Here is an 18364-nt window from a genome sequence, read left to right as displayed (position 1 = left end):
GACTACTGCACGACTTATAAAACAACTCAAAAATTTATGTTTTTACAAACGTAATTGACTGGTATTAAACGTTGCTCATGATCACTGAGACTTGTTAGAATAACGAGGTCGATGGAGAAACCTATAGACCTTCCTTTCCGAGTGGACCGTGAAGGCCTGGACATCAAGCTCACTTGAGGCTCTCGGGATATGGATAAGCAAACTCAACACAAAGAAGACACAATGGACCTGAACTTTGAACAATAAGACCGTGTCTTAACCCGATCCAGTGAATAGAGGTTCAGTGCAAGAAGATGCAACTGACGTTGTTGCATCGCGAGAGCCAGGAAAGATAATTAAAGGAATGCCAAGATAGACGTTTCCGAGGAAGCCCTGTTAACGTTCTCTCAGTTTTTAGTAATGAAAAAAAAATCGAAAATAGTTAAAGGGGAAAAACCCCTTCCATCCTTCCATTGTCTCTTCACCTTTAACCTGAACGGATACTGAGTAAACAACGCTTGTTTTCACGAATTGCTCACGTGGCGCTCATCATTTGGGATGTGCATATTCGGTAAAATAGTAAAAAAGAAACTTCACAGATAATATGTCTTGGCTACTGGCGACACGAACTGAGAAAACTTGTCACGAAACGACTGAAAAAACATGACAATTGTTTGTGTCAGTGTCAATATATCGTATGCGGCGATTCTGATTGGCTGAGCTTCCTTAATACATGATCGCGTGACCCTTGTTTTCTAGGAATAAACGCAGCAGCAAGTCCCGTTTGATCTCGAACAGTCATAGAGATGGAAAAGGAACATCACCAGAGTAGTGCCCATTTGTTTCCAATTTTAGTATGTTGTTTTCTGTTGGCCTGCTCTGGTATTGTGTTCGGCATTTACACTCACAGAGAAATCTCTTCGCTTAAACTACAACTCCGCCAGCATCACAAGCTCATCGAGGCATTACAGAACGGAAAGGGGGTTCCAGATACCGCGGTAAGAAAACCAATCGAATTAACTGTAAGCTAAGTTTGATTGAGAATTTAAATCAAGTCTACGAATTTTAGTGTTTTTAAACTGAAAAAAACACTGAGATTTTCCTTGTTTGCTGACCAAACAGTATTAATTCCCTAGGGGTCAGGAGACACAAGTCGTTTTCGGAGAAGAAGAGAAGGGTCCATTCAGAAGCCCCGCGTCGGTTAGTGTGCCAATTGCAAAATAGAGGCTTCAAAAAACTTAAGCATGGGTAAATGAGCGACTAGCATGTAAGAATTGTACACAAAAACCAAATGAGTCAGGCTCTCTTCCAGGATCTCGCAACTCCAAAGAACACAGAACACACGGGAGAAGCCTGTGAGGTGTTAACTTGGCTTCTGTTAAATAATTCCTTAAAAGAGATGGCATTTATCATCGCTGCCAACCCACTAAAAACGGTCTGCCCTTCGAAACGCGTTTTTACTGACTGCCCATGGACTAAATCTCAGTTGCTGAGCTATTTCCACAAGACAAAGCAAACCGCGCAGTCATCGAAATACCACACTGCACATCCTTGATTGACCTTATGGACATCAGACCGACATGAGACTTAATATCGATCCTTGAAATTGTACCAATCGTGAGCCGAAGATCGGTAACACCTACAAATACTATCATCAAATCTGATAAAACTTCTCATCCAAATTACCCTAAGTTGATTGGTGTGCTAAATTAAAACCCCTGCATGACCTTGCTTGACACAATCATATAATATTTCAGCACTGCCAATAACAATACCCTGCAGGACTGCCAAAAAACTGCAAAATAAAACGCTTTTCAGGAAAAAGCTCATAAAGAGTAATTAGATAAGGTAATTTAAAAGTTCCTTCCACAAATTTAGCTAATATGATGTAATCAGCAATCCAATAAGTCCAGCTGGATCTCGCCATTTACCGTTGAAAGTACACGGCAAGGAGGAGAGCACGGGAAACAAGGCGCTCCGTGCTCCTCATTGTACCCCAATGTGCCTTTCTGTCTTCCACGCTGCATATCAGCGAGTGTGAAATGACTAAGTTTCTTTCAGATTACTGCTCAAATCAGTCGTTGTTTTCTTTCCTCAATAACCTCCCGGCTACCTGTAAAATTACAATATGCATTGCAGCACTTTGGCAAGCATCGATTTTGAGGCGATATGGTACTCGTGCGGCTAAGCCTACTATCGATGTTGTCAAAAATTTGTAAGAGCAAACAGTGTGCGGGTAGCGCTGGAATGCAAATAGCTTTATGAGGACTGTGGGAGATTAAGATTCTAAGATTTGCATTTGCGACTAAAGTTAACCAACATTGTAGGATAGCTGTAGCTAACAGGCAAGTTAAATGCCCGAAGATAAATCAAATAAGCTCAGTTGAATGTTTGTCGTGTGTATTAAACGTCTCTTGAATAAAGAAATTTTGATTAGTGTTTTCAGCAAACAACAAACGTCAGGCTGCAATTTACGTTTTACTACTATTTTCGCTCATTTTCGCTCATTTCTTCTTTGAAGTATGACGCTCTTATAACAAGGAGCCACTGCAATCGGTGCTCAATCTCTCTTACATATGTTGGCTCAAGGGTATTTAATATAAACGAGTACTGACAAGTTGGCCGACATCGTTACAAACGTGATTTTGGCTGTTTTTTTTTTCTTTCAGGTATGTCAAACATGAAAATGCACGTGAGTAATTTTAGCCTCTGCTTGTAACGTCGTATACCTTGCTTGGCATTTTCCTCCCCAGACTAGAGGGCATGGATGTTCTGTCACGCATGCGCGAAGTGACGTCAATGCAACGTCACTTTCACTCGTCCGCCATTGGTCAGGCGTTAAAATTCAAACTAGTTATAGCGGGTTTTTAAAACGGTTAAGAGTTAAAATTATTTGCCTAAGGTTTTGGCCCCAGTTGTTCGAAGGGTGGATAGCGCGATCCACTGGATAACTCAGTTGGTTTTGCTAGTGTTTATCCTCTGGATAGCGATTTATTTATCGGACAGCGCTACCCATCGTTTGAAGAACTGACGCCTGGACGACAACGAGAAGATCCGTGCAAAAGTTTCCTCTGCCAGGCAGGGTATACTTCGTACGACTGAAAGAAAATTCAACCCCGAAGATACAAATTTTCTCATGCATATACAGTAAAAAATCAGTATCTGAGTAATACAACTGTTGCATTTCAGTTCACAGAGTCGGCTCACGTTGTTGGCTCTGGTACTCGGCAAATTCTGCCTCGCACGACAAAAGGTTAGTTTGGTTACTTTTGCGTTTCTTGTTTCACTACTTGCGCATTATTAAATGATTTAAATTGGAGATTGTTTTCTGTTTAAGGCACTGTTTGCGGTTTTAAAAGCGGTAACTTTATTTAACTAAGGGGCCCGATTACATGAGACGAGCTGGTTCGTTTAGGGGCCGATTCAATGAGCCGGGCTGGTTCGTTCAGCCGAGATCCCGGCACGTCTGAGAAATACACCAAAAATCAAGTTTGCGATGGAAAAATCCCAGCCCGGTTAGCCGGACCAGCAATTTCTAAGCACATGACTCCACTTTGGTGCAGAATGGCCCACGAAATAGTCGTTTTTCAATGTTTAAATGAAAGATGTATAAGATAACAAATCTTAAGGCTTCTTTAAATTGTAGAATGGTGAATTAGTAATAACAATTTAGAGAGACAAACATCTCTCCACTTCTTCTTCTTCTTCTTTTTGTTATCTTTTTTCACACGACATATTCTAAATTTAACCCAAACCGGGCTGGCTCACCTCATTCCGGCAAACCCGACCAGCCAGGCTCATGTAATCGGCCCCTGAGCGTTCCGGCAGAGTGCGATCACACTTTAACCGAGACTACCCCGCTAATCATAAACTGACCACTAATGGACCCAAGTGAACCTCCAAAGAAAGTTGGTTGAGGCCACATTTGGGCGTTTAATACGATAAAGCATTTCCTGGTTGTATTTTTAGCTCAGTCAACTGAGGTCTTACTTATAGTCACTGTAAACGAGCTCTCAATGTTTCTAAAACCCTGACGACCCTCACTTCTTTTAATCAAAATGCTTCAGCTTACCCTGCGAGTAGTTGGTTTCTCCTACGCTTCCCGAGAGAGAAACCACTGCGAGCAACCGTTTAATTTTCCATCGAGCATGTTCGAGGCACGTCACACCCCACGTGATGTATTCGACATCACTTCGTCTTATTTCGCGGGAAATCACTACACAGCAGACTCGCCCAAATGCAGCAGTTACGTAGCTGAACGCAAGCGCCAAAGCAAGTTTATTTACTCGTTTTACCGATTCAAATTTAATTTATTCGTCCTTGGCGCTGGACGGCGGCTCACTCACTCGCAGGGTAGCTTGAGCTGTAACGCAGCTCATATTTTATCGTGGGGGCTTGGGGGAGCCGGGGGGCATTGCCTGTTGTTTTTAAACACTGAGGCGGTGTTTTAGCTTTCCGTGTTCTTGACCAGCAGGAAATCGCTGTCCCCTCCTGTACTTGTTTGCGAATTTATGAGTTATTATTGAGCATCATGAATGGTTGTGTGAAGGCATGTGATATTTTGTACCATCAGGTAGACCTTCGTAGTGTTATTCATTTCATTAGCTTGGCGCGAAATTAATAAAGTAAAACGATGCAAGGTCTCTACTACACTCAGTAAAAAGGGTAATGAAAAAGGAGGAACTCGGAAGTGCTTTTTTTTTGCTTTTAAACTTAAGTTGTCGCTGGCACAAGAAAACAGACAATGTGTGTTTACCATGGCAAACTTAGACTGACAAGCCGGTCGCACTTTGTACCTAAGCTGTGAAGACTGAGAAGCATAATTAAATCTTGATTTCTCTCATAGGTCCGGCAATCACTGACTGGAGGCTTGGTCACATAACAGGAAATATGAAATTCGTGAGAAACAGTTTCCTTGTGATTGGCTTAACGGGTTACTACTTCATTTACAGCCAACTGTTCTATTACGACGGAACAACGACTTTCATGGGACACAACACGTACATCAACGAGAACCCTGTCATGGGCAGCATCAGCAGTGTGGTTAGCGAGATCAAGAAATACAACACCAATTATCAAGGAGCTGTGTTCTTGCTCAGAAAAGGCGACAAAATATCCGTTCGCGTCCCGTTTAGCAAGATCTACTATTTGAACAGAAAGACCAGCTATTTTGGTGCCTTTCTAATTAGCCCTCTGGCGAATGTCACGATACCGACTTTAGTTAACCCTACACAGTAACTGCTAACATGCGTACTTGTAACAAAAATTGTTGCTTATGCTGGAAAAAGGATTGGAAACAATTTCTCCAAGAATGAAACAGGAAAGTTTCTGTAATGACTATGTTTATGACTGGAAACGTAATTATTATAGCTACAAATTACATTCTTCACGGTTGTATCCCTGCTGTGTTGTTTAGCCGGAAACACCATAAAAGGGAAGCTTTAATTAACGATTAACTTAGAAACATAATAAACACAAACTATTAGCACCCTACGAAGTGAAAGGCGAGGTTTGGCTACGTTAAGTTCTGTTATAGCAGTTTAGAGTCCATGCCATGTGCACAGTGTTTTGTATCTGTCCTATATGTGGAACTTTCGATCAGTAATAGAACGCAAACTGCGGCGACAAACATGAGGATAAACAAGCGCATAACTGAAATAAATTTTTAGTGGTTTAACGTTTCGTATGTCTCAACATACGTTTTCAAAAGTAACTGTTAGCTAAAATTTTTTGAAATATATAACAGTAATTTTAGTAGCTTGTGAGGTAATATTGATAGTAACAAAAGGAGGTAATACAATACTTTACAGATATACAAGAAACGATGAAAACAAAAGAGAAAATATATACACTGTAAATGCATATACTTAATACACATGTAAAACTTATGAATAAAGGTACTGCTTTCAGGGCCGTAGTCAGAAAAAAAATTATGACTGAGGCAATGTCCATGGTTAAATTCTCTTCGTAGGTATTTTAGGTGTTTACAATGAGCCCGGACGATAAGTACATTTTTAAGTCAACGCTGGAATCACGTTTCAGTATCTTAAAAAATCACGACAAATTGACAGATGCCTCATACCGGCTCCGGCCCTGGGTACCAGGAACAAATTCAACCAGTGGCCAGATAGTGTCTTGAACCCGGGATCCCGGATCTCAAGGCAAGTGTTATGATATCTTGAATTTTCTAGACTTTCCTTACCTTTTCTCGTTTTTCCAGAACGTTCTAGAAACGAAGTTGTCAATTTTTATAATTAACTTAATGGTCACGAGTTCGCTATTAATAGCCTGTTTACATAAGATTGTTGTTGTCCAGAAGTTTCGGATTTAGCGAGCGCGCTCAAGTGTAAGTGAGATGTTCTAGTTGACATTGTTGTTGTTATTGGATCGAGGTTGTAGCTACTGGTTAGTGACTGTACATGTACTCAGGGTAAACGTCTCAACTCGGGGTGTAGGAATGGCGCAGTGGTGAGAGCGTTCGCCTTCCACCAATACGGCCCGGGTTCGATTCCCAGACTCGGCGTCACATGATGTGGGTTGAGTTTGTTGGTTCTCTACTCTGTTTGCCCCCCTACTCAAAAACCAAAATTTGATTTGATTTGCGTTAACTTGTTAATTTCAATTTACAGGGTCCCCGATTAGTGCTCTACAGCGCTAGAAGATTAGACACTTAAATGAAGTTCCTTTCCTTTCCTTTCCTTTAGTGATTAAATCTGTCACGGTGGTTTTTGCGTGATCTGATCGTCTCTCTCAGTCTTGAAACAGCCAACGAAAACAAAACTGCAAGCGCCCTGACACTGGGCCGCACTGCCTCCTCACAATATCGGTCGGACCTCCTATTGGCTAGAATTTCAAAGTGTTTCCAATTTAGGTTGTGACTAGTTGACATTACGTGATCAGCAAGAGCTGACGTGTTATTGTTACATGTAGCCTACGCTTTGTTTTACCAAAGCAACTAACCCTAACCCAAACATAAGAGTTCTAATTCTTATCAAGCTTCGTTGGCCAAAGACCAAAACTATCTACGATTTGGTTCGATGTAATGATATTTACCATACAACAATAACCATTTTAAACCTGGCCAATATTACAGTAAAATGTAAATAATGAATTGCTGATTTAATTATCCACGATATCATTACATCCCCGATATAGCAGGCCAAATATAAATTAACCCCAACCGGAAAAGAATGGCAGACGCTTCCATCAACCAAGATATGCAACAATGCGTTTCCTTCTTAGACATGTCAAAAGTCATTAAAAATGTCTCGATCAATTGCAGCTGCAGCTCTTTCCCAATTAATTGGACCGGTTTTGGATGCCGCTGTGTTCTGTATAGGATCAGGATCCATTATTCAGTTGTATGTCTTTTTTATGCCTATTGTTTCGTAAACCAATGACGAATGCCATAGCCTGCGTTCGTTAGTTGGCAAGAGGCAAATTAACCAGCGGCGAAGCGCCGCGCGGAGAATGGGGAGGGTCGCTGTGAAATGGGAGGCTTATGCCTCTCGCGCCATCGGAAGACCATAGACAGCAATGACCAGAACCAGGTTGCTGACCAGCGGTTTTCGTTAAAACAATGGTTTGCGGGGGGTGCTCAGTCTCGCAGGGTCAGAAAACCTGGTTAACCAAGTCACGAAACGTCTGAAATTCTGCGCATACAAAACTACTCTTTCGTCAATCTCAAGATCATATTCCAAAACACACGCCGCATCAACTCCTTTTTTCCATACAAAGATCGCTTGAACCGATCTCAGAGGTCCAAGGTCGTCTATAAAGCTGTCTGCTGGAACTGTGATGAATTCTACATTGGCAAATCAAAACGAAGACTTCATGACAGAAAAACAAAACATTTCAAGGCCCTAGCTAAAAGTGACCATTCATCAGCCATTGCTGATCATGTGAAAACCACTGGCCACGACATTAAATGGGATCACTTCGACACTTTAGCGTCCGGAAAAACTGACTTTCACTGCAAAATTAAAGAGACTTTGTTCATTCAAGAGCTAAAGCCTTCCCTTAATGTCAATATTAGTAGTGAGAAGTTATTGCTGTTTTAGCTATTACCCCTCATTATGTCTAGACACATACTGCTGCAGATCATTTTTCTCAGGCTAGGTTCCAGACCCCTAATGTTTACGATATATATATATATAATTTTCAAAAATTGTAACGGTCACTTTTGAAAATGTGTGTTGACTAGCATACGAAACGTCAAGTTTTATAAAAATGCGTTGGAATACAATGTTTATCACCGCTGTTTGTGTTATTTTCTTAATCAAGCTACGATGGCCTAAGAACAAGAGTTTATACGATACTGGTTAAGGTTTTTCCAACAATACCGCCAGCTAAGCAGACCTCGGTTATCATTGTAATGGTGGCGTCCCGACCCATCCGTCCAAGCTTCGGTTACATTGAATGAAACCCAGGTTACACTCTGTTCCTTCCTTCACTTTCAAAACACTCTGACGTCACGATGTAACGATGATTGTAAGCCGGTGTTTTTCTCTAATATCTTAAACGATATAATTTTACCATTCGCCCCCTATATCTGGTCCACTGTATAAGAAGAATGCTGTTTCTTACATCTTCATTCCGTTGCGCATGCTCAAACCCCAAAATCTGTCATATGGAAAACAAGATGACCGTATTTTGCAATACATATTGCACGAAATATTACTGCCAAATGAGAAGAGCAGAACGTAGTGCCCAGTAAGATTTCTCACATTTGTTTCAAAAGGGGATAGTTCACGTCCTCACTGACTGTCATGTCATGGAAAGTTCCATCTCCTGGTGAAGTAGGAGGTCATGTGATACTTTCTCCGTCCTTATACTTCCGTTGTTCGCTTGATTACGACCTTGATACGTAGCCTGATTTCTATCACTGCAGGACGCGACTTAATTCTTCTTCTTTCCGAAGAAGCCGAAGAATTGTTCACGCCATTCAGTCTTGGTATTCGTATTTTCGTTCATTCTATCACTTGATAGTCTTGGTGCAGAAGTACGTTGGTGGGGGCCCCAGTCCCCTTCCACGGAGAATGCCATTTGTAGAGCCTGTACGTTATGCCTTAAGGACATATCGGCCCTCGCAGTAACAACTGACTGTGCTATTTGACCGCCAGCCGTTGATTTCTGCAATGAACTCTTCCGCCTACCGATCTGCTATTTCACCGATACTAGAGATGATATTCTAGTTGTTGAAGAATAGCTGACGTCTCCCCTGCTGCCAGGAGGCCGGTGTTCTCTTTTGGTCGCCTCTTACGACACGCAGAGAAGTGACGATGGTCCTCATGATTCTAAATCCGAGAGCCGCACACGGTACCACTGGCTGTAGATATCTCAGAGATACAGGTGAAAAATCAGAATCGTGGTTGTTATAAGCTTAGATGACTATTGATCCTGCAAACAGTGGAAGACGCCGCGCAACAGAGAAAACATCTCTAGTTTCTGGCTAAGAATGCTATTACCAGCGTTTCTCACAAATGGATATGAACGGCATTAAAAGATTATGAACCGGTATGGGACGATAATTGTTCTCCGGCATGGAGAACCTGGAAGACAAGCTTTTGTGTACACACAAAGAGAACACAACAAGGCTCAACTACGATCAACTGACGCATGTTCAAATGAGATTCGATTTTTGTTTTACGCTGTTCACCCTATGCCTCAATGCAACGGCATGGTACATGGGATCCACCCTGACAGCGGGACGCACTATCAAAGTCCTATCAAAGATACAAATTCAAGGCAGCAACAACTGGAAGCACCCTGGAAATTATGTTAAACGATATTGACCTTCACAGGGTAATCGATAAATGTGCAACTGTTCACATCAGATAAGGCGTACATGAAACACTCCTAGCAAGTCAGCCCTGTCCTGCGACAGCGCATATTTGTCCTTGGACGTTGACCACTATAATTTCCCAAGAGAAAATTTGAGAAACATCACTTACCCGGCTAGAAGGAGATTTCGAAGTGTCTCAGGGAGAGGGTAGTACACAAAAAGTCTTTCAGAGAGTATGATCATCACAATTACCATTTCCACAAAAGATCAAAGTCACAAGCACTTTTCCAGTTTCCGCCATGTCGTATCATAGGCGAACCACTGATCGGCCAAAAATCTGCAAGAACATGACAGGGTTGAAAACACAGACTCTAATGCTCTGACCGTGATAGCTGCCGCGTCAACAAGGAGGAAGAGATCTTCAGAAATTTGAACCTCTAAATTATAACACCAATACGGAGCACAACCTGCCTGGCAACGTGCCTAGAACCACGACTTCAACAAGTGTGATCCTTCCAAGATTACAAACTGACGAAAGCAAATTACTGTCATCTGCCAAGAAAGACATCGGATCAAAAACTTTGCTTGCAACGAAAATAAGGAGGGCAGTCAACAACCATGTTTACACATGACAGTAATAGCAGCAACGCAACATATTCGAAATTAACAATCAAGAAAAAAGTTGGAAGATAGTCTGAGAAAACTATAACCGCTGATACCATTAATGAAATTGATATTACCATAATTTATTATCTACTTATTATTATTTATTGCCTTTACTCAGTCATAATTCTATCATTTGTTACTTTTTTGTTGGAGATATTAGCGCCAACGCGCCACTTTTTAATCCGAGACAAAATAAGTTCAAGATGATAATGATGATGATGATGAACATCTCATAACGGAATTTTTGAAACTTGCGTTATGTCTTGTATTAACATTTAGTATAAATACACAGGTGATTATACAAAATCGCGCGCTCTCGTTGGCTCGCTATCTCGGATTATCAGCCGATAATCACCTCGACGGACAAAATGGCTGCCAGTAGTCGTTTTGCCACTGTAAGTGAAGATGATTTCGTGTTGAAATGTTTTTTTTTTCTCTTTTTTGAAATAATCACCTGTGTATTTATACTAAAACAATTATTCGCCTCGGTGAATATTCACCGATAATCACTGAGCCTGAGGCGAATAATTGTTAAGTATTAACGGCTACTTTCAGTTCAAACCCATCCCTGGCCAACTCGATCTATTCAGATCTTTGGGGTATTCTAGTTGCTAGCTCTGTTCTAGTTCTAATCTAGTTACCATTCTCTCACTAACCTACTACATAAGATTTTAAATTTATTTCACCGTTACTGCTGAATATGTGGGAGTTGGGACAAAGACAAAACGCCAATTTATAAACATGATTTTCCTTTTCACTTATAAATAAGTAAAAACGAGAAGCACAATGTTTATCAGCACTGCCTGTTTAATGTGACTTCTTGATAAACTTAATTAAATGGTTGAAAACAAAAGCATTCACAACGAGGACTGGTAACGGGATAAAGAGCGCTGAACAGGGATGAATGTGATACAAGTCACGTGACGTCGTGTTCCGAGAAAAAAGATCCCTAGATCGAGGTTTCAGTCCTTGTCACTGTATTAAATGTTGGTTTCTAAGAAGTCAACAAGACTTTAAAGGCCACCAAAATGCAGAAGAGTCAAAGACATGTCGTTGTGTTACCGTGGTGGTTCCTGATCGCACTCGTCGCGACAATATTAACTTTATTCCCAGTATTTTTGTTCTGTGTGCGCGAAATTGTTGTCCTCAAGTCGCGCGTTGGTGACCAACAATTGGAGATCGCTTCCCTGAAGTCCGTCATAGAAGAGATTCAACGTCAAAATGAGGAGGACAAAATATTGAGCGCTGACACCGGCATAGCGAACCCGAGAAGATTTGAATTAGAGGTTTGGCTTGTACAGCTGTCCTTAAATTCTCATTTTATTGTGCTTTAGATCCTTAGTGCGAAATTGAATTGCGATTATAAGGGATGCTAACAGCATAACAAAAGGTGCGTTCAGAGCATCTCGCAGTGCATATCCTGTGACCTTTGTTGTAGGAAAGCTTCGTTTTTAATGACGTTTCGGGGAACTAACGCACACACTATTCTTTTGATAATCCACACGACTGTGATGAAACATGAGAAAATAGTACTGTGTATGAGCTGAGAGTTATTTCCTTGTCTATATCTGTGTAGGAAAATTTGCAGGTCAGGATAAGAAGAAACGCGAGGTCAAAAAACGCTCCAAATCAACAATGCCGGTGTCGAAAAGGTATACTGACAAATCTCATCGCTTATTTCATGTGTACAGCCCCGCATTTGTGGAAAGAGGAATTGCTTATCGTGTGACTACACAGTAAGGAATTTAATAGGAAAGGGCGGTGTGATTCTAACAAGAGTTTTCGCTAGGCCAGAATTGCATAAATCAATACTTTCATTTCGCGTTGGCAAACGAATGACCGAGGTACTTGCGTTTGAGAAAATTTTAATTTCCAAAGCAAATTTGGTACTTTTTAAGAAAAACATCTATGAAACTCAATGCCCATCTTATTTTCCAGGTGTGAAGAATGTTTTACAATCGGTAACACTACTCAGTTACTTAAAAAAATAATCACGGTTGGCGCAAATCCATGCATTACTTTGTCTCGGAAATTTGAGTGAAGAAAAGAAAATGAGAATGTTATTCACTCTTAAGTAAACGATATGTTGTAATATCTCTTCCAAAACTTCAACAATTTGAGTGTATCGTCACCTAGTAATAAAATTTGAGGATTATTTTCCAAGCTTTATTTGTCTTCTACATGTTTTATTGGCTTACAACAAAAACTTGGCCTGTTACACGATCGCTTTGGATCAAATGCTTTGTCGGAGACATGCCCAGGACACGTGCCTGTTGACCTCTGAAAATTGTATTGCAGCAGAAATCATCGAATGCCGCATAATCAGGTGTCTTTGGCATGTAAACGTACAATTCTCGAGCCTTAAAAATCTACTGAGTGAACGTTATAAGGGAATCGAGTACATGCATCATTATTTTTTAACAATTAAGGCCTTGAGTTCCGGTACTTAAAAAACCGGATTCTAACCAGGGTTTATAATGTGTGCCAACCATTCAATGGCTGTCATCGATCAATAAATCAAATCAACAGTCACGGCCATATGATCACGCAAGGACTCGTTACAGTCACGAGAAATGACTGTTATGTCACCGTTTCTTTTCACTATTTAAAGCAGTCAATTTTTTTTCGACAAACGTTCCCCTTGTCTGGAAAAGGTTTGTAAGCTAACGGAAAAAGTAGAGTAATTCAATTTAATGCAAATTGCAAAGTGACTTATCGAAGCTGTCATTGCGAAACAAGTTCCAACCATTTTGTTCTCTTTTTTAGGTGCCAAAGGGGAGCCGGGACAAAAAGGTAGAGCCGGAGAGAAATGCTCGTGTCCTTATTAAACCGTGATTTCATTACATGACTTTAACCTTTTTTATCGTCTTTCCGTCCAGGACAAAGAGGACGCAAAGGGCGACCGGGTGACAAAGGTCCTCAGGGAAGTGATGGAAAAGATGGAGAGAAAGGAAATCAGGGCCAGAAGGGAGAGAAGGGTAATATTATCATGCTCGTGGTGTGACGTGATTAGCAATTGGTAGGCTCAGATGGACTGATGTGCGTCTGCGGGCCTGATTAATACCGAGAATCATTAAATTAACCCTTTAAGCCCCGAGGGGTTCTCCATTGACGAGTAAAATCGTCTGGCGTTAGACAGAGTAAAATCTATAAGTGCCATTTGGCACTATCGGGGCTGAAAGGGTTAAAGAGAAGAAAATGCCTCCTTTATCTCCTTTATAAATGACATTTTCAAATGGTTTTGACTGATAAATATAGCCTTCTCGGTTAGGTCCCGCCTCCTCCTAAAGAACATACATTGAGTGGAGTAGCAGAAGTTGCTCCCGGTTTAATGATTTACCACTCTGCATCTTCCATTTCGTTTTGAGCGCGTGTGTAACCCAAATCTTCAAGGGCTTTTTGACGCTAATAGGGCGGGCGGGAAAGTCTTCCGAAAGTTGTTTTTTTTTTGTTACGAACCAAGGGCCCATTTCTCCAAAGTTCCCGGCGGCAGTTTTCTCGAAGTTGACCGGAAAGGCCAATTGTGAAATTACGATCCGCCAATTTTATAAAGCTGCAAAGTTTTATTCCTCGACACCGCTGGGTTTGAAGAGAGAGACAGATATGAGGTCCCCGAAATACGCCCGCAAAGTTTCCAAACTATCGATAAACTTGCTCCGGATGAAACTTACCGCGCTACTTGAGTTTACACTCTGCCTCTTTTTCAGGTGACCGAGGAAAGCCTGGACCTCAAGGTACCACATCTGCAATAGATAAAAGAAACATAGCGACAAGTATTTTTGAGTTTTCATTTAATCAGCTTTTTTTTTAAAATCTAATTACGATCGTTTTAAAGCTCTCTAGCTTTTACCCTTGTTAAAATCTAATTTTGATTCAGTTTAATGTCAATTTAGTTTTCTCCTTCATTGGATGTTCGAAATGATCACGTGGGAAAAGTTTTTGTACACTCGCGATCAAATGCTACTAATTTTTACTTTGTTGTTTTTTCAGGCATGCCAGGTACAATCATGCACGTGAGTTATTTTTGTGTTCACGTTTTCATTTTGCGAGGTTAACACTCAGGCCAGACTGACTTCAGTAGTCTGCTTGTGTGATAGAGAATATGTGAATTTTCTTAAAGGTGAACTTCTTTCTTTATTAACTGCGATTACTTTGCTTTGGAATAAAAAAAATGGCTAACATTATTTTTGTGTTGTAGTCCACAGATTCTGCTCACATTATTGGTTATGGTGATCATATAAATCCGCCCACAGGTACAACAAAATGTTAGTGTTGCTTTTCTTGATTATTACTTGTAGATTTTACTTTTTACCACAATTGCTTGTAATCTCGCAATCTGATTGGCTAATTTTCCGTTGTCGATGAGAGTCTAGACAACGCTGTACGGGTCATGCTCGCGTCAATTTGTCACACAATTTAATGGCCAATCAGGAATGCTCATTTTGGGAAATAAAGCAATCATATTGCGAGAAAGTTATAGACAACGCTTGCTCTTTCCTTGAGTTATGATTTTGGTCACGCTCTGAAACAAAAACTTTCGTTGTCGATAAGAGTACAGACAACGCTGAACCACTTTCGATTTGCTAAACATTCAACTCAGTAATGATTTCATATAGAACTTCTCTAAGAAAAGACATTGTTTTCTTTTACGAAAACGCAAACTCTTTCGGAAGGGCGTGTACTTGTGTGTTTTCAACCTGTCCTAGTTGACAACTTTTCTCAGAGCAAACTGATTTGAGCACTTTTTCGAAATACCTTTACCACGCGATCACACCTAAACCCCACCAACCATAAAAGATGTTACCGGTAACCTTTCAGTCAGGCTTTACAAAAGTAGAATTTAGGTCTTTAACTATGTTGATTCCATTTTTCTTTGTCAAGGAAAAGCTAGCACGCCAGATTTTCCTTGACAAGGAAAATTTGTCCACTATTCCCCATCTACACGAGCAATTTTTCCTTGCAAAGGCAAACTTGTCAAGGAAAAATTGCTCGTGTAAATGGGGCTTATTCAATTATATTTTGTTATTAGTATATTCGCTTATGATTTTTAGTTCAAGCATCCATTTTAAGTTGTTCAAGGCGTGGTTTCGTGGAGCGTTTTCTTGAAGCCCGAAAACTTGAGAGGTACCACTACATGTCAAGGCTATGAATTAACTTAAACGAATATTGACTTTTTTTACAGTTCACCGCATCACTAACTGGAGGCTTGGTCACATAAGCGGAAGTATAAAGTTTGTCAGCAACAGCTTCCTTGTGATTGGCACGACGGGTTACTACTTTGTGTACAGCCAACTGTTTTATTACGCTGGGGATACGCTGTTCATGGGGCATTACACGTACATCAACGAGGACCCGGTCATGCGCAGTATCAGTAGCGTGGTTAGCGAGATCAAGAAATACAACACCAATTACCAAGGAGCTGTGTTCATGCTTAAGAAGGGGGACAAAATATCCGTCCGGATTCCGTTTACAAAATCCTACTTTATGAACAAGGAAACCAGTTATTTTGGGGCCTTTTTAATAAGCCCCGTGGCTAACATCACTGAATCGCCATCCACTATTAGTCCTGATAACATGTAAAACCGACTGCTAACATGTGCATCCTTCCTGAAGCCCTCCCAATTTCACAAGAGATAGGCCCTGTGGTTCTTTTCAGTGAAGTTCATACAAAGGATCACAAATTTTTGCTGAAATAGTACCAGTACTCCCGCTGTGCCCTCTCATGGATAATTTTCCTAGAGACAGAATTTTTTAATTCCTTTCTTTTAAGTCCCAGATAATATTTTGGGTGATTTAAGAGGACTCCATTACTCTCATTGAAGGCGAAGATCATCCCACCCGTCGAATGTTTATTCAGCCGCGCAATGACGTAACCCTGGCTGTAAAATACCCGCGTTGCCCGCCTAAACGCACACCTAATCCCATTGTTTAAGAATATACAATGACTATGTGAAACGGAAAAACCCGACAGTGCTGTCAACATCTTCCTACTTCTTTTTTTACATTTTGACTGTTTTAGCGAAGTCTGAGATCCAAATTGGGATAATGCCAGACTGTACTCCATTTTTCAAATTGTTAAACTCATCAAACGTCTTAGTGTAATCTATCCACCCCATACACAACTTAGGCGTAACGGTCAAATCTCCATACTCTCAATCTTTATATCTCTTAATTAAGAGGTTGCAAAGAAGGTCTCTTAACTATACCTTATAAGCACCTTCGTTGTTCATCTTGCTAGCGAGAGAGTAATAAGTTTGTGTCAAACGCTCAATAAGTGAAGTGAACATTGTTAATAACAATTGTAAATAAAGAGAAATATGTTAGGCCAAAAATTAAATGTTTAACAATAGTCAGGCGTACGGACTACCTGAAGGAAGCCGGTAAGGGTCACACGTTGTCGCTTCCAAGTTGTCACTTCCACGTTGTCACTTGCAAGTTAGGGTTAGGCTAGCCTCTGTCGCTCATGAACCAGTGAAAACAAGATTGTTGGAGTCGGAAGCAGAGGCGGAAGAACCAACCAATCACAATGCTTGGAATCGAGCATTGTGATTGGTTTATTTTTCCGCTTCTGCTTCCGACTCCGACAAGGTAGTTTTCACTGGATCGTAAGCGATGGACTCATAGGCGGAATCCGTATTCTGCTTCCAACTCCGACAGTTTGGTTTTCACTAAATCGTATTGTTCTGCGCTTCTGATTACGACTCCGACTCCGTCACTAGTGAAAACCAGCCTCTAGTGCAGTCTGCCCATATTCTGTTTATCTTATTACTACTTATATTGTACTATAAGCTTAAATTGATGTTTGTTGTATATTATGTAATATATGTATAAGTTATATAACCTATTCGCACTTTACCCCTGACTTTCTTTTGTTTTTTAAAAATACGTGGCAGTGATAAACTCGAAAGCTTAAGCTAGTTTGGTAACTGCGCATATTTGCTTAATTTTCATCACTTGTGTAATTTACCCTAGTGCCGCCGCAACCAATATAGTTCAATGTAGGAATATTTGTAAATAGCGCAAAACAAAAAAAAAGAACAAACTAAACATTCCGTAACCCTTAAAAAGAAACAGAAAATCACGAGCCTGGCAAAATGAAATTAAAATGTGGCACTAGTACCAAGAAAAAGGCAACGATCATCTCTGGAAACAATTGAACTGCTTCGCGCTTTTTTATGCAGGCGCTGAGACCACGCTTCACGCTTGAATGCAGCGAAAAGCGACACCACAGCACATTTTTGCAAAAAAAAACCCGTTTTTTCACGAAGCTTCTGGTTTTCAAACGAAACTCTGAAGTTCAAGAAAAAAGTGTTGACACCGAACTGCTCACTTATACTGACTGTTCTCGACAAACATTCAAATGATTATTAAAAGTGGCGGTCTCGAAGGAGATTACTGTGAGCATCAAACGAATTCTCAACGTAAACGATCATTGAAGCCAAAGAATGTTATTTCATCGGCGAGATTGCAATTAAATCAGTGCAGTGTAAGGCTTATATGGCAGCAAACTTCCCTTTTTTAAAGATTCAACTTAGCTTACCTTAGGGAAAGCAAACAATCACAACAAATGAATCGAACAAGGCACGCCAAACTCAACCAACGACTTTTTCAGAAGGGAAACATCACAGCTTTGTCCGAAGCACCTTATATATGCTAACTAAAAAATACATTAACCTATACCATGACTCACCTCAACAACCTATTACTTTTTATCGATCAAATCATACAAATGCAAAACATATACTTTAAAGCGGTGCTTTGCTCGTGACTGTCAGATTTGCGCTGTAAGCACATTTTTGCTCTTGATAACAATCGTGGGTGGGGATTCCCCAAAGGTGACACTGAGTGGTGACGTGTCTGAAACTACAGTATTTATGAAGCATTCTTCGGGAGATATGTTCTGTTTCTATGATTTTTTTAAAACATTGGCTTGAT

At 40.6% G+C, this 18364-nt stretch overlaps 1 protein-coding gene across 1 annotated transcript; it reads left to right on the top strand.

Annotated features, from left to right (window-relative positions):
* Positions 1-548: 548 nt before the first annotated feature.
* On the top strand, positions 549-16759 carry LOC138030760 (uncharacterized). Its single transcript, XM_068878634.1, has 14 exons — positions 549-977; positions 1116-1179; positions 2649-2671; positions 3169-3232; positions 4826-5213; positions 8850-8932; positions 11429-11715; positions 12006-12081; positions 13196-13222; positions 13309-13407; positions 14137-14163; positions 14420-14442; positions 14628-14694; positions 15612-16759. Exons 1-14 carry the CDS (start codon positions 786-788, stop codon positions 16007-16009), a joined length of 1818 nt encoding a protein of 605 aa, XP_068734735.1. The 5' UTR covers positions 549-785; the 3' UTR covers positions 16010-16759.
* Positions 16760-18364: the final 1605 nt, after the last annotated feature.

The sequence above is a fragment of the Montipora capricornis genome, chromosome 13 (genome assembly GCF_036669925.1).
Source record: "Montipora capricornis isolate CH-2021 chromosome 13, ASM3666992v2, whole genome shotgun sequence".
In the NCBI taxonomy this organism is placed as follows: Eukaryota; Metazoa; Cnidaria; class Anthozoa; order Scleractinia; family Acroporidae; genus Montipora; species Montipora capricornis.
The sequence above is the reverse complement of the archived record's forward strand: the minus strand, read 5'-3'. Positions and strand labels throughout refer to the sequence as shown.